Source organism: Malus sylvestris, chromosome 2 (genome assembly GCF_916048215.2).
Source record: "Malus sylvestris chromosome 2, drMalSylv7.2, whole genome shotgun sequence".
NCBI lineage: Eukaryota > Viridiplantae > Streptophyta > Magnoliopsida > Rosales > Rosaceae > Malus > Malus sylvestris.
The window spans coordinates 10,870,818-10,885,917 of record NC_062261.1 but is presented as its reverse complement, the minus strand read 5'-3'; the positions used below and the strand labels follow the sequence as shown (position 1 = coordinate 10,885,917).

Below are 15,100 nucleotides of genomic sequence, written 5' to 3'. Positions count from 1 at the left end.
CTTGGCCACAGGTATGAAAGTTGCTCTACTCATTGAGATCTTCATTTCTGTAAATTTTGGTAATTTTTGGAAATCGTTGGATTTTCTGGCAAGCCAGGGCCGCCGACCGCCACCCACGGCGACGCGTGGCCAGTGGACCGCCAATGTTACTTTTATGCTTTAATTGGTGTCTTGAGTTCAGTTTTGGTAGTGGCTTAACGTTGGTTAATCGTTTGAACTTAAATTCGTTTCGATGTGTGGTTAGGTGAAAATATGAATCGACGATCCAACTGTTAGATCATCACCAAACTTTGATACATTGCAATACGTAATATTTAAGGATCATTGGAACTTACGGATTGGAAATCTGACGTACGGATCTTCCCGAATTGGATTTGTAAGTTCATAAAATAAAAGGTTAATTGCCACTCGGTTTTGGAAATTAGCGAAGATCCAACCGTTGAATCATAACAAAACTTTAGCATGTTGTTTCATAAGCATAATGTGATTCATGGGAAGTTATGGATCGGAAATCTGAGATGCAAATCTTCCGGATCGAGTTATGTAGAATTGTGATCTTATCGTCGAACTTTGGTCGGCGGATGACTTTTGGTTAATGGGTCTTAAACCATTCTAAATTATCCTGGAGGATATGTTATATGTGAGTTACGTATTTTATTGATAAGAGTGCTGAGATGTGATTCGATTATTGTTTTAGGCGTCGATCGATCGGGACGCCTCGGTACTCGTTCTAGGGAGTTGTAGTGTGGACTCCAGGTGAGTGGACCTTTGGTTTTCAATATATATTTATATACTTGATATACTTCCCAGAAATATACTTAAATGAAAGTATGCTTTGAATTACTATGCCAAATGTTTTTATCTTTTGAATATGCATGTAATAGTTGCATTTATATGATTATGGTGCTGTGGACGCTCAGGTAAGTATCAGGTGAGTTATAGTTGGTTAATGTGAACTACGAACGACTTAATCCCTGTTTAGGGTATGTAGGCAGCCTAAGGAAATGTTAGGTGCAGCCATACAATATATGAGATGAAATAAATGAGATATAAGTTTATTTGAGGAATTGAGTAGTGTGATGAACATGTTTGGTTGGCTATGTGAGATGTGATTGAGAAACGATAGCTCATAACTTGCACCAGGGTGATTGTAATTTAGCCAGAGAGAGCTGGCATATGCCTGTATATAATGTCACCTCCCGCACCATATGCTCACATTGGATCCAATTTAGGTGCACAGTCTTGTCATACAGACCATCATAGGTGGTTCCGACTTGTAGGTGACTAGCGATTTATCGCACAGCTAGCATGGGAGCGTAGCAGTGAGCATAACTATATTACACCCAGTCTTGTCGTACAGACCATTTCAGTGGTTCCGACTCGTGTGCAGTGTAGTGCCGTACAGGTCACTTGTGTGACTCCGGTTGGATTGATTGATGAGCTATGAATTCAGCCGTACAAACCTCTGCAGGGGTTCCGGCTAATATGTTATTTTCCATGAGCTTATTCTCACCTGAATCACTTATCCTATTTCATATTTGGCATGGCATACTTTTGATTTACGGATATGTGAAACATGATTTGAAAATATATTGATATCTATTGATATATTCTATTTTTGGAAAAATTATACAGGTTTTATAGCAAGGGGTTAGTATATTGATAAATGAAATGATTTTGTAAAACATTTGTTTTTGCCCACTCACGCTTTCTGTTTTCCGCCCCTCCAGGTTTTAATTGCTAAAAGTTCGTATTGACGAAGATTCTTGGCAAATCTCAGGATAGGTGGCTACCTCAGAGGGTATAATCTTTATCCTCTATGCTCTACATACTTATACTCTAACGTCACGTGTGAGGTGAGTTATTTCCCGCTCACCAGCGTACTCTGGTATTTAGGTACTCTTAGGTTTAAATTTATTCCACATCCTTACACTTTATGGCTTCGTCACCTTCCAAGTGTCGGCCAGCACATCTCGAATTGGAGTCCTAATGGACATTTCGGGTCGGGGTGTGTCACAATAACAGTTCATTTTTTAGATAATATCATGCAAAAAACTTTTAGTTGACCTAATTCATACACAACGTCTATTTTTATTTTCTTATTTAGGAATTAAATTGAGAAATGCAAAGGAGACTCTTTCAAAGTGAGTTTCTAATTCTTCGCCACATTATGTTTTTGGCACAATATTTTATAATATTGGCACGAAAATTATGTCACAAACATGAGATGATAGAGAGTCCATGAAAATCACACTTTTGAGAGTCTTTTCTCATTAAAATCAGAGAGTATTTATTTGAGATTTTGATGAATTTTAATAAAATTATGGACTCCGATAAAGTCTTATAAATTTTAATGAATTTTAATGAATTTATATAGACTTCACGTGAATTTTAATGAATTCACATAAACTATAAGTGGATTTGAAAAAAAATTTATACGGATTTTGTTATGAAGTTTAATGGATATTAATGGAGCTTTTAAATACACCTCCAAATTCTTCTAAAATCCATAAGAATCCCAATTGCATACCCCAAAAATAATGTGTTAACTGCAAGGGCTAATAGTTTTGGTTGGTAAGAGCATCACTTCCGTAATAACACATGTTGTATACAAATTTGTATATATCTCTAGCATCACGTAATAACTTACTTCTTCCTCTGCCAGGGTTACTATTTTAGGTCACTAACATCATTGCTTGGCCTATGATATCTTGTTCAAATTGGGAATAGATATATTTCAAAGTCATGCATCTCGTTTTCAAGTTTACCTTTATTCTAATTTGTTTAATTTTTTCCGGAAATAATAACAAATATACACCCAACCACCACTACAAAATGCATAATAAACAAACGAATCATCTGACACGCACGCTTGAAAACAAACCAGAAAATTCCAGCATTAACACTAACGAAAGTCGCAGAAGATTCCAACTCTGGCAAAGCCTTCCTAATTTCTGCATAATCTTGAGCGCCATTCAATTAAAGTATAAGAAAACGTAGCAACAATTCTTTTTTTCTTTTTGTTGAAAAACAACAAAATTCATGTTGTTGTTAATTACATTATACTAGGAGTGGGCGCGGTGCAGTTCGGTGCAGTTTTGAGTGAAATCACAATCGAAACCAAAATTTTTTGTGGTGCAGTTTTGAAGCCAAAATCGAAATGAAACCAAACCATTTGGTTCGGTTCGGTGCGGTTTTAAATGGTTTCGGTTTGGTTTTTGAGAAAAAAAATGTACAATTTAAAATATACACCTATTTATGCATAAGACAATCTTATTTTTCTCATATATTAATTAATGAATATGCAACAAAATTGCAGCAAAAAACAATGGCAAAACTGCAAAAAAAAAAATGCACCAAAAAATAGCACCAAAATTGCATAAAAAAGTAGCAAAACAACAGAAAAACAGCACCAAAACAGCAACAAAATTGCATCAAAACTGCAGCAAAAACTGCAGCAAAACTGCACCAAATCTGCACCAGGTCGCACTGTCGCAGACTCGCAGAGATGCAAGCAGAAGCAACCAAGTCGCAGAATTGAAGATGAGTTTCAAGAAGATGAGCTAAGGAAAAGATGAGTTTTAAGAAGATGAGTTAAGGAGATGAAGATGTGTTTCAGCCTTCAGGAGTCGAAGTGCAAAACTAGATGATAATGATCGTCTAGTAACCTAAACTAATTAAAAGTTTAAAATATAACATTTATTTATTAATTTTATTATATGGTGCAGTTTCGGTTTTGGTGTGGTTTTGAAAACCTAAAATTGAAACCAAACTGTTTTCTTTGCTGCAGTTCGGTTTCGAAACCGAAACCGTTTCAAAACCACAAAATTAAACCGTTCGGTGCAATTCGATTCGATTCGTGTTTCGGTTTCAAGTGCCCACCCCTAATTACATATATGAGAGAGAGAGAGAGAGAGAGAGAGAGAGAGAGAGAGAGAGAGAGAGAGAGAGAGAGAGAAGCATGCTATAGTAATAGACTAATAGTGATGTTGTTTTTAGTTATATCATTGTTGGTTAAGTTCGTTTCATTTTGTTAATGTATTTTTAGTGTGGGACATTCTTTTTTCTTTTAATAAGTTGATAGTTTTGATAAAGTTTTAAAAAGGCCACTTAAATGCACGATGTCCTCTTGTATGATTTTTCTCCTCTAAATGAACATTGTACTTATTTGTCAATCAATTTAGGTGTCTACGAGAGTTTGGGTTCTTTTATTTAAAGGGAAACTAATGAAAAAAAACTTAAAAATTTTGACTTTGAACGATAAGGACAAAATAAATGATAAAATGAATAGTACAATGATTGACTTTTTAGTTAAAAAATGTGATTTTTCATTAAAATAAACAGTACCAGGAGTTTTTCGTTAAAGTTCATTTTATTTAAAAGGTATTTCAGAGGCCGAAAATGCAATGCTTGTAATCGACTTGGTAGTATGTGGACTCTAGCACAATGTAGTATTCACATTTTGTCGTCCCTCTCAACTCTCAAGTAATTCTTTCTTAATTGACAGTCTGAGTTGGCACCAATTTTGGGATCTTGTTGTTGTTGAATTGGCTACTATTTTCAGAAAATGGAAGAGAATAATTGACAGCTAGGGTTTTGCAATATTCTTTTGAGACAATCTCTGAAAATTCATTATATCAATTTGTATTTTTGTCCCTTGTCGGTTCATAAACCAATAATATGACTACTTGCAAAAACCAAAACAAGAGTTCCTAAGCTACATAGAGTTTATTACGGTCTAGTGACTTAAAGTTCGAATCTTGGAAATGAAAAGGTCGCAACCAATTTATTCTTCTAATTTCTAAGTATGTTGTATTTGGGTGTGTGTGTGTTTGTTTATATAATATAGTCTCTTTCCATTGAAAGATCCTTTGTAGTGTCCATTTCACATCGTATTTCGACAATCTAATTGTCCATCTTTTACTCATTCTCTCAAATATCATGTCTACCAAAACCACCAAAATTTGGAATTATTTGACTGTTAGATTAAATAGTAGTCATAATAGTGTTTCTTTGAAAACTGTATCCGTCCATTTGTAACCCTACAATTGGACGTTATTGATTTTGGATTTATCTAATTTTTGAATTGATGATTTATAAATGATACACTAAAATATAGACAGTTTAGAACATTGAAAAAAGTTATGGAATGAGAGCACCACAAAGTGCACCTCAAATAAAACTTTTTGAGAGATCCCTCAACAGAAGGAAATGTATGCTATAAAAAAATTAAGAATTACAGTGAAGTGGGCTGAGTTTTAGAGAGAGTTGGATTTTTTTTTTGGGGGGGGGGGGGGGTAATGGTGTTTTGGGTTTTTAAAGGATTGTGTGAGTGATATGTTTTGGGTTTTTAGATAAAAACGAGGAAGGACGAGCAATGAGGCCCTTGAACAGGTGATTGAAATCCAAATCCAATAGTGTGAAGGGAAAATGCCCTTTAAGGACTTGAAGAGGAAGAAACCTTTGTTTTTGGGCCAACCACATATTAGAACAAACTATTTTAGGCTGACGTCTAAATCAACGAGTAATGAGATAATCGAATTTAGAATCTCGTAAAAAATGAATTCGGTAAGCCATGATGTTGGAAAGTTCTCCGTATGATTCTAAGTTTGAGGACATGAAGGAACATCTCACAATGAAAAAGCACCCCACTTGCTTAGACCTAGTTTGGGAGTGAGGTGCTTAAAAAAATAGCACCCATGAAAAAAAGCTGTGAGGATTTTAGATGTTTGGTAAACTGAAAAAAAAAAAAAGGCTTATTTTGGAAGCTGCTGTGAGAATAAGCTGAAATCAAAGGAAAAAGCTGAAGCTACTATTTGCAGCTTTGGAAAACTAGCTTTTTTTCAAAGCACACGGAGCTACAGTGCTTCTTTAATGAAAAGACCCACTATTAGACTGTTTTTTTTTTCCAAAAGCACTTTTACAAAAAAGTTTACTAAACACTCTGCTGATTTATTTCACAGCCGCTTATTCTCACAGTACAGCCGCTTATTCTCACAGCAACTTTTTTTCAAAGCACAGCAATACCAAACCAGCCCTTAAGGTTATTAAATCTTGCATGTAACTTCCTTCGTTGAATCATTGTATCATAGCATATTGGTACACGTGTGAAGCTCAATGACTACATGTATTCCACGTCACTTAATTTGTATTGTTTACGTGTCAGACTTGAAATTTCACCTCACACAGGGCCTGCGAAGAAATGCTCCACATTGAATGTTTACCAACCTTGCATATCCCTATTATTTCAAAATAAAAACCTTGCAAGTCCTTATAAGAAATGGGACTATAGTCTTTATGTCGTCAATTTGCTTTATGGTGAAATCTCAACTTTTTCACATAGAGCATTGAATGTCTCATATAACAGAAGATAGAAAAATACAACTCGACTAAGAGCTCTTTTGTAACAAACCATTTGATTTTAAATAGGGTTTACATGAACAAGACACTTACAAAATCTTTTGCAAAAATTAGAAAAAGAAATGAGAAGAAGATTGTTTGTATGCTGCATGCTTTAGTCGTTCTAGTAATACTCATCCTTAAACAAGAAGGATGGAAGAAACAAAGGGTCAAACATATTGATGTCATGTTTGTGTGGAGCTTAGTAAGATCACATAATCCCCACCACTAAAACCGAACTAAAATCGAATATATAAGATATGAGTGTTTAACTCAAAGGTAAAGTGTTATATGCAGCAGCCTTTACATGTATTATTCTAGTCTTTACAGCCAAGAAAGTTCCTTTATGTTCCACAAAAAGCTTCTACCTTGAATCAACTAAATCACTTTCAAAAATCAAAATCAAAATTATGTTGCGAACTCTGCGAACAATGGAACTTTCACTTACTGCATGCGCAGATTCCGAAGAAGCAATTTCCACCACTAAAGCTCCTTTTTCTGTCTTTGTTTAATCAAATTATGCTTTGTGGATAATATAAGATATTGATCAGCTGGCTCACTGCTCATGCCTTTGATAATTGAAATAATATGCCTCCAAGGACAAGAGGTATCTTAGCCTCAAATCCAAATGATAGTACTTAAGAATAAAGCCAAATTATCTGCGGAATTTATGGAACAAATGGAGCCATATAATATATATCTCGTTTGAAATTGATGAGGTAATGAAGGTCAATATATATAATCTAACTTGTTTGCTAAGTGGGTGATGAATAATTTGCAGATTCTTTCATCATCTCCTTCGAAATATTAAATTCTATATTATAAATATAAGTTAAGAAAGAAAAAGGAAATTAAGAAAGAAAGAAAAAGGAAATTAAGAAAGAATATTGAATAAACTTTCAAGTCAAGTATAACAAGAAATTTTGTGGTGTCATGAATTCATCCAATTACACAAAAACATATGGATTTTATCAAATATTTGTTGCTCAAACGCGAGTGAATACTTCCGACTGTTGGACGAGATATAAACCTCGTTATACTTAATAATTGTTATACTATGAATGGACTTGTAAAATTAGGATGAATGAGTCAAAACTCACAAGTGTCAAAAGTTATCGAGCATAAAATTTAGGGGTGTGCTATCCATACATATCTTTTTACTTCTCACACTCCTTATTAATTTATGTCCGTTGATTTTCTTCAATTCATCCGATCCGATTGGCCGAAAACCAAAAAGGTGTGGAAGAAGTAAAAAGGGTGTGTGAATATCACACCCCTAAATTTATTATTGTGGGGACTGGGGTACTGGTGGGGAGTGGTTGGGAGGAGAGTTTTTTTTAACATGTACAGAATACAAGACGATATGTCATATTTTATTTTAATGTATATGTGAAAGAAAATTTTATTTTATGTGTCTTCACTTGTATAATGAGGAATTGGATCCTCTTCGAGGCAACCTCTCGGGATCCTCCTGATCGGTGTTAGTGGACCGTTAGATTTTTACCCAACAGCTATAAACAGGGGGCTCTCTAAAAGTTATAATAATTGTAGTCGTTGGATAAAAATCCAACAGCTCACTAAACCTGGTCAGGAGGTTCCCGAGAGTTTGCCTCGGAGAGAATCCAATTCCGTGTAATGACACACACACATATATATATATATATATATATATATATATATATATATATATATATATAGGAATCCTTTAACAAGAGGGATTTCCATTTTTCTAAAAAAAAATAGGGACGTCTTCTCGACCGTTGAATTTGACTTTAATGAAATTGTATGGTTGAGATTGTGTAGCCTGTGATTTAATCTCAACCACACAATTTTATTAAAGTCAATCCAACGATCAAGAAGGTGTCCCCATTTTCTTAGAAAAATGGAGAACCCCCTTGTTTAAGGCCTACACACACACACACTTTTGTTCAAGGGGTGTGATATCCACACATCCCATTTTACTTTTATCATATTTTTTTAATTTTCGACCGTCGAATCGGATGAATTGAAGAAGATCAACAGACAAAAATGATCAAGAAGCATGTGATTTAATCTCAACCACATAATTTCATTAAAGTCAATCTAACAATCAAGAAGATATCCTCATTTTCTTAGAAAAATGGAGAACCCCCTTGTTAAAGGCCTATAGATATATATATATATATATGTATGTATGTATGTATGTATGTATGTATGTATGTATGTATGTATGTATGTATGTATGTATATATACACACACTTTTGTTCAAGGAGTGTGATATCCACACATCTCATTTTACTTCTTACACATTTTTTTTAATTTTCGACTGTCCAATCGGATGAATTAAAGAAGATCAACAAATAGAAATTATCAAAAAACATATGAAAAGTAAAATAAAATGTGTTGATAACACACCATTTGTTCAAAACACACTGAAACAATGCCATGCGTGTAAGGAAGTTGATAAGAAAATAAAAGAAAAGGAACTGGTGTCGCATCAGGAGAAAGAGACGGTGGAGGACCTGGAGGCATCCCAGGCATCCATCACTCAGTCTCTGTCAATATAAACTCAATGCTTCTTTTGCTATCTGCAGGATTAAGAAAATACAAATGCGAAAGAGAAGACACCTGTACGACTGGACTGGACTCTTGAACACCAGACAGACTCGTTCACTGAAAAACCTACACTCCTAGGTTTTTCTAGGTTTCCCTACCCTACAATAATTGATCAATTCACCCGTTAGTTAACACCGACTGGGTCCCACTTCTGAGGAAATTTTGAAGTGTAGGTGCCATTGTTACATACTTGGTGTACTAGCTTACCCATTATAATAAAAATTGACGATAACATAAACAATAATTAGTTATATTATGTGACGGATATACATGCAAATTGAAAACCTATGAGGCAAGAAAGAAGAAACTTCACCGAGTCAAACAACTAGTTCTTCTATTTCAGCTCTCAATTTGCTGCTGTTTATACACCGAAATTAATCTAGCTGCATGCCTATTTCGTTTGAAAAATTGAAGACTAAACAGGACAAGAGAGACAGCCAAATCCTCTTGTGACCTTTGAGGAGTGTTCGATATTATTCATCTGGACATTCATCATACATTGTTGACTACCTCCTTGACCAACGACCATCCTCTCATTTCATTGGCTATTTTTCTGAATTAGTATTGGGAAAAAGGTTGGGTCGCGTGTCCGTCAAGCACCCTCTGCACTCCGCAGAAGAAGGTCAGTTTCCTGACAAAGCTTCTTTAAAAAATTATAAAATAATTAACAGTAAAAGATGGTGAAGAAGAAGATGAAAATTTCCTATATGTTCTTTTAGATTACTTACCCGAAAAACATGGGCATTTAACACTAGTAAAAAATTAACTGGCCGTACTATGAGTTTCAGGTGATAACATTTTCATGCACGCATAGTGCTGCCTGCACTGTGTACGGACGTGATTCACTGATGTAAATGCACCGTAGTTTGTGCATATATATGGATTTGTCTCCTATCCCTACATATAGATTAGGGTTTAGGTACAGACCTCATTGAAGTGATTGTGTGGAACCGTGGATAGACGATCATCAATTGTTTAAAATGCTAATGATATTTTTATTAAGAGTGCACTTTTAATTTGAAAAATTGGTTAGAATGATGAAATCAATTCTCAATTGTTCAAATATCAATGATATATCGATCAAATGTCAACAATATAACAATCAATATTAAAGATATTGTGATCATATATTGACTATACACTAATCATTTTAGCAAATATGATTGGAAAATGATAATTTCAACTAATTTTTTTTTATTGATTTCCATGTTTGAGCTAAATATATATAGCCCACTTTGGTTATTCATATCGATTCTATGGAATTATGATCTGTTCGTATAGGAAAAAGAAAGAAAGGAAGGACGGAAGTAATATGCTTGTTTCTACCATATTATACATTGAAATCATCGAGTAGCCATCATGATGTCTTGGTAACCCACCCTTTCCGAAGCACACGTAGCAATCTTAAACAAATGAGCTCTCCATTCCTTCTACTTTCAGCCCACTTGCTTACGGACACGTGACAACACTACTACAACAACGTTCCTAGAGTCTCATATCGACCCCAAACAAGAATAGGAGACTCTCCTTACCTATAAAAGGAGACTCATCTCCCACAATTAAGGGCCCTTGGATCTTAGAATAGGACCCCTAATCCAAACTTAACCGCCTACTTATGCTTAAATCATTGTATTATGTAAACACTACATTATTAATGAAAACTTCTCTAATTACGTGGATGTAGTCCCAACTCGGAGTGAATCACGGTATATCTTTGTATTCTTATGTGTTTGTGTGATTTATGGTCAGATCTAAGTTGAGCCAAGATTGATCTGGTTATGTGCATCAACAATACTAATTAAGTAATTTGCATCAGAGCTCATTCTCTTTGAAGTGGATTATATGTAAATATTTTGAAATGTGTTCGTCGTTCAAAACACATTTATTTTTGTTATCTCACATCATCTACATTAAGGGTTTAGATAGTACGTGGTAAAATCAGTCTCAATTTCCAAATAATCAATTATACTGAAAAATTTCACATATTCTATGCATTTTCTATTGAGGGGCAATTATTCTTGAAGAATATATAAAAGAAGAAGAGAAAGTAGAAGGAAATAAACATGAGAAAATTCATTTGTTTTTGTTATTTTTAAATGACCATTAAGTACTGTTCTATTATATATGTTACCTTTTTTATTAATGAAAGCAAGCAAGGGCACGATTTGCACAAAAATAATTGACAAAGAGACTTCTTTCAAATTACAGTAATACAGATCGATATATATACAACCCTAATGTGTCATCGAAACTAGCTAGGGTTTTGACATGCGAGGGAGAGTTGATCAATTGTATCATTGACCAATTCTCAAGTATTCTTAAAATTTAGAAATAGGAAAATAAGAACCAACAAAAAAAAGGAGGAGGCGAAGGGTGGGGAGAGAAAAATAGAAAGAGGAAAAGAAGCTGAGAAATGTTTGGACCGAGTCTAAAACTGGAAGGAAGTAAAAAAAGAAAGAGGGTGAAAAAAAAGAGGGGACATAGACCAAGCAAATCATGAAGGCATAGGGAAGGAAGGGAAGGGGGGCATTATTGTACAGGGGGTATTGAATTGGTACACACCACATGAGGAATATGTTCGTTTCGACTTGGAACCAAAATAGCCAGAACACACGAGGCACGCTGGAGCAGTACCACTGTGTACTCTACTGATCATTGATCCTTTCTTACTTCAACAGGCAACTGCAGAGCACCTCACGTGAAAAAGTCACATCTTGTCATCCTACTCCTACCTATCACAAGTTTCAGGATTTGGATCCTCTCCTGAGCTTAAGGAGAGGATCCTCCTGACCAACATATATGGACCGTTGGATGAAAATCCAACGGCTACAAACAGGGGGTCCCTTTAAAGTTATAATAATTACAAACAGGGGTCCCTTTAAAGTTATAATAATTATAGCCGTTGGATTTTCATCCAACGGCCCATATATGTTGGTCAGGAGGATCCTCTCCATTAGCTCAGGAGAGGATCCAAATCCCAAGTTTCAAACACATTAACTGAAAAAAAACAGTGTTTCACTTCCAAACCCTAAATATATATTATGATTTAACTCCGGGCAGGCTCTCTCCTAACATCCATAATCACCCATTTTACGAAAAAGATATTAGTTATGCGTCTAAATTTTTTTACTAATTATTGGTCGTATACAAATGATTATATATGCAGCAACTGATTATGCTTAAGATGTTTTTTGGCGCTAGTCACCCACTTAAACATAATACAAAGTATGAGATGGTTCAACTGTCGATTTATATTCTCAAATTCAAACAGGATTCAATGCAGTACAATATATACGATAAATACGATTGTTAATGAGTAGATCTAGATATGGCATTATTCACCTAAAAGAAGGCAGCCATTTTAACACCTCGAGCTAGTGTAAGCCAAACATGGTTAAAAAGAATTTTGAAAAGGTGAACATATATAACATAACACCTTTGTTTAGATTGGATCCTTGCATTCTAACGTCTATAAGAAATTTTTATGTGCACTGCAACATCGTCATTATAATATAAGTGGATGATATGATTTATATAGGGAGACTTTGGATGCGGTCCCTAGTTATGAATAATCTTTGACTAAAACTTTGTTGGTTTTCAATTTTTGATCCAAGTCCCTAAAATTAATTGATAATTTATTTCTATGTACGTTACTATATTTTTTAAATTAAAAATTAAAATTTATAGTTGTTTATAGTAATGAGATTTTAAATAAAAAACATAATTTGTGGGATTAAAAATATTAAAATATAAATATACTATTGTGTGTGTGTGTGTAAACATGGGTACATTCATAAAAAATAACCAAAAAATTATTGTATCAAAACATGGGTACATTCTTCAAAATGGGTACATTTAGCAAAAATAAAAATGGGTACAAATAAATAAAAAAATATGGGTACAATACAAATAAAACTTTAAAAAATATGGGCACAAAAAGAAATTAATATATGGGTACAAATTAAAATTGAAAGGAAAATTGGTACAAATTAAAAAAGGGTTGCAAATTAAAAATGGGTACAAACTAAAAATAAAAATATATGATACAAAATTTAGCCATAAATATAAATATACTAATTGTAACATTTTTAATATTAAATGAATATATTTAGAAATAAAAAATATTTTATTATTGAAATAATTAATGATATTATTAATACAAAGGACCTTGATCAAAAATTGAAAAGTAATAAGGTTTTAATCAATAGAGTAGTAAAAATAAGGATGAAAACCTAATTACTCCATTTATATATGTCTCACTGAAATTGTATATTAATTAAAAAAATATAAACAAGTACCATAATTTAAGTAAAATTATAATAACTAATATCATCATATTTTGGTGTAATGAAATTCTAAGTACATTGGAAAATTACTTGTCTACAAAGGAGCTCTATATTCTTTCATCATGCTTCTTATATTAAGTTGTTAAGAATCCTTTAATTTATGTTTCTTCTCTCTCCACAAAATTTAAAACTTATAGTGTGCTTGTAAAATATATTATGAAATCAATATTAAGTTGCTAGTCACTATTGCAAATTCCATCTCTCCTCCTGTTGTTGAGCCAAAAAAGAAGATCACAAAGTCTGGTTGGAGGAACTTTTTCCTTATTAAATCATGTTTTTCTATGTTTAATCTAATTAAACAAAAATAAACCATTAAGTAAAGCGTAAAGATTTTCTGCAGAGTGCGGAGTCTCTATAAAACGCAAAAGCATGGTCTTGACTGGTGAGAACTGACACAAGGGGCTTCTCTCTTCTTCCAACCCCCACGAACTCACAAACCCTTGCTCCCTCTGCTCCTCTCACGTACCGTACTGTCCATACAATTTCACTTCCAACTCCAAACATTTTCCGAGAAATCAAAACTTTCCCGGAAAATCACCCTCCAATGCCACAATAAACCATCTCACAAATAGTCACACCTTCTGTAATCAATTTCCACCAACAACCTGTTTTCCCTGTTTGTGTCTTACCGAAGATGGGGTCGTGGGATTTTGACACCGTGAAGGCAGAGAAAACCAGCGCCATGCGGAGGTACAACCGCCTCCGCACTGCCGCGAAGCTCTTTCGCTTCGCTGAAATTGGCGCGGGCATCCTCTTCCTCTCCTGGACCTTCGCCCGCCTCCCCTTCGCCCTCACCATCTCCCGCGACTACTTCCTTCTCCTCTCCGGCGTCGTTTCGAGCCCTCTCTTCGTCTTCCTCCTCTGTCACGTTATCATCGCCTCTTTAGTCCTCAAGTCCCGTCACGTCAGCTCGACCGATCGTAATAACGACGCCGTGGAGGCCGAACTCTACGCGGAATTCGTCGAAAGCAGCGCCGGAGGAGCCGATAGTAAGTCTCAGCTACAAGACAACGTCGTTCCGCGCGAGGCAGAGGAGGTTGTGTACCAGGACAAGCAGATCGTTTCGGAGGTGAACTCGGCGGACCCTAAACCGGAAACTGAGTCGAACTCGGACTCTGACTCGGAGATCACGAAGATCATTCGGAGGACGAAATCGGAGAAGTTCGAGAAAAAGCCTGTACCGGCAAAGCTGCGGAGATCGGAGACGGAGCTTTGCCGGAAAACGGTGAGGTCCAGAAAGGAATGTGCGGCCGAAGATACGGAGGAGGAGGACGATTTGAGCAACGAGGAGTTTCAGCGCGCCATTGAAGCTTTCATAGAGAAGCAGCTGAAGTTTCGTCACCAGGAGTCTCAGGCCATTGTTCTGAAGAACCAGAGCTAATAATAAAATAAATAAATAAATAAAGTTGAGTTAATTGGATGTAAGCCACGGCTACCTACTGTTATGTACAGTAATTTCGGGTAGAAAAAATGAGGAAATTAAAAAAGTAATTTACTACAATGTCCTTTTTGTGTTTTATTTTAATCTGAGCGTCGGATTGGATTTGATTGAGATGGATCCGACGGTGCAGGGAATTTTATTCTGATCGTAAGCGCGGGAATATTGTTGAAAATATGAACATTATGCTTCCTGCTTGTGGATATTATTGGAAATACATAAGTTAGGAAACAGCAGGAAATTGAAGGAATATATGCTACATGGATTATTATTTGGTAATTTTATTGGTTTATTTAATAAAATGGTGGAGTATTTGCTGAG

General features: G+C 35.1%; 1 protein-coding gene across 1 annotated transcript; it reads left to right on the top strand.

Annotated features, from left to right (window-relative positions):
* The first annotated feature begins 13,537 nt into the window (after positions 1-13,537).
* Positions 13,538-14,842, top strand: LOC126591200 (uncharacterized). Its single transcript, XM_050256796.1, has one exon. It carries the CDS (start codon positions 13,976-13,978, stop codon positions 14,720-14,722), a length of 747 nt encoding a protein of 248 aa, XP_050112753.1. The 5' UTR covers positions 13,538-13,975; the 3' UTR covers positions 14,723-14,842.
* Positions 14,843-15,100: the final 258 nt, after the last annotated feature.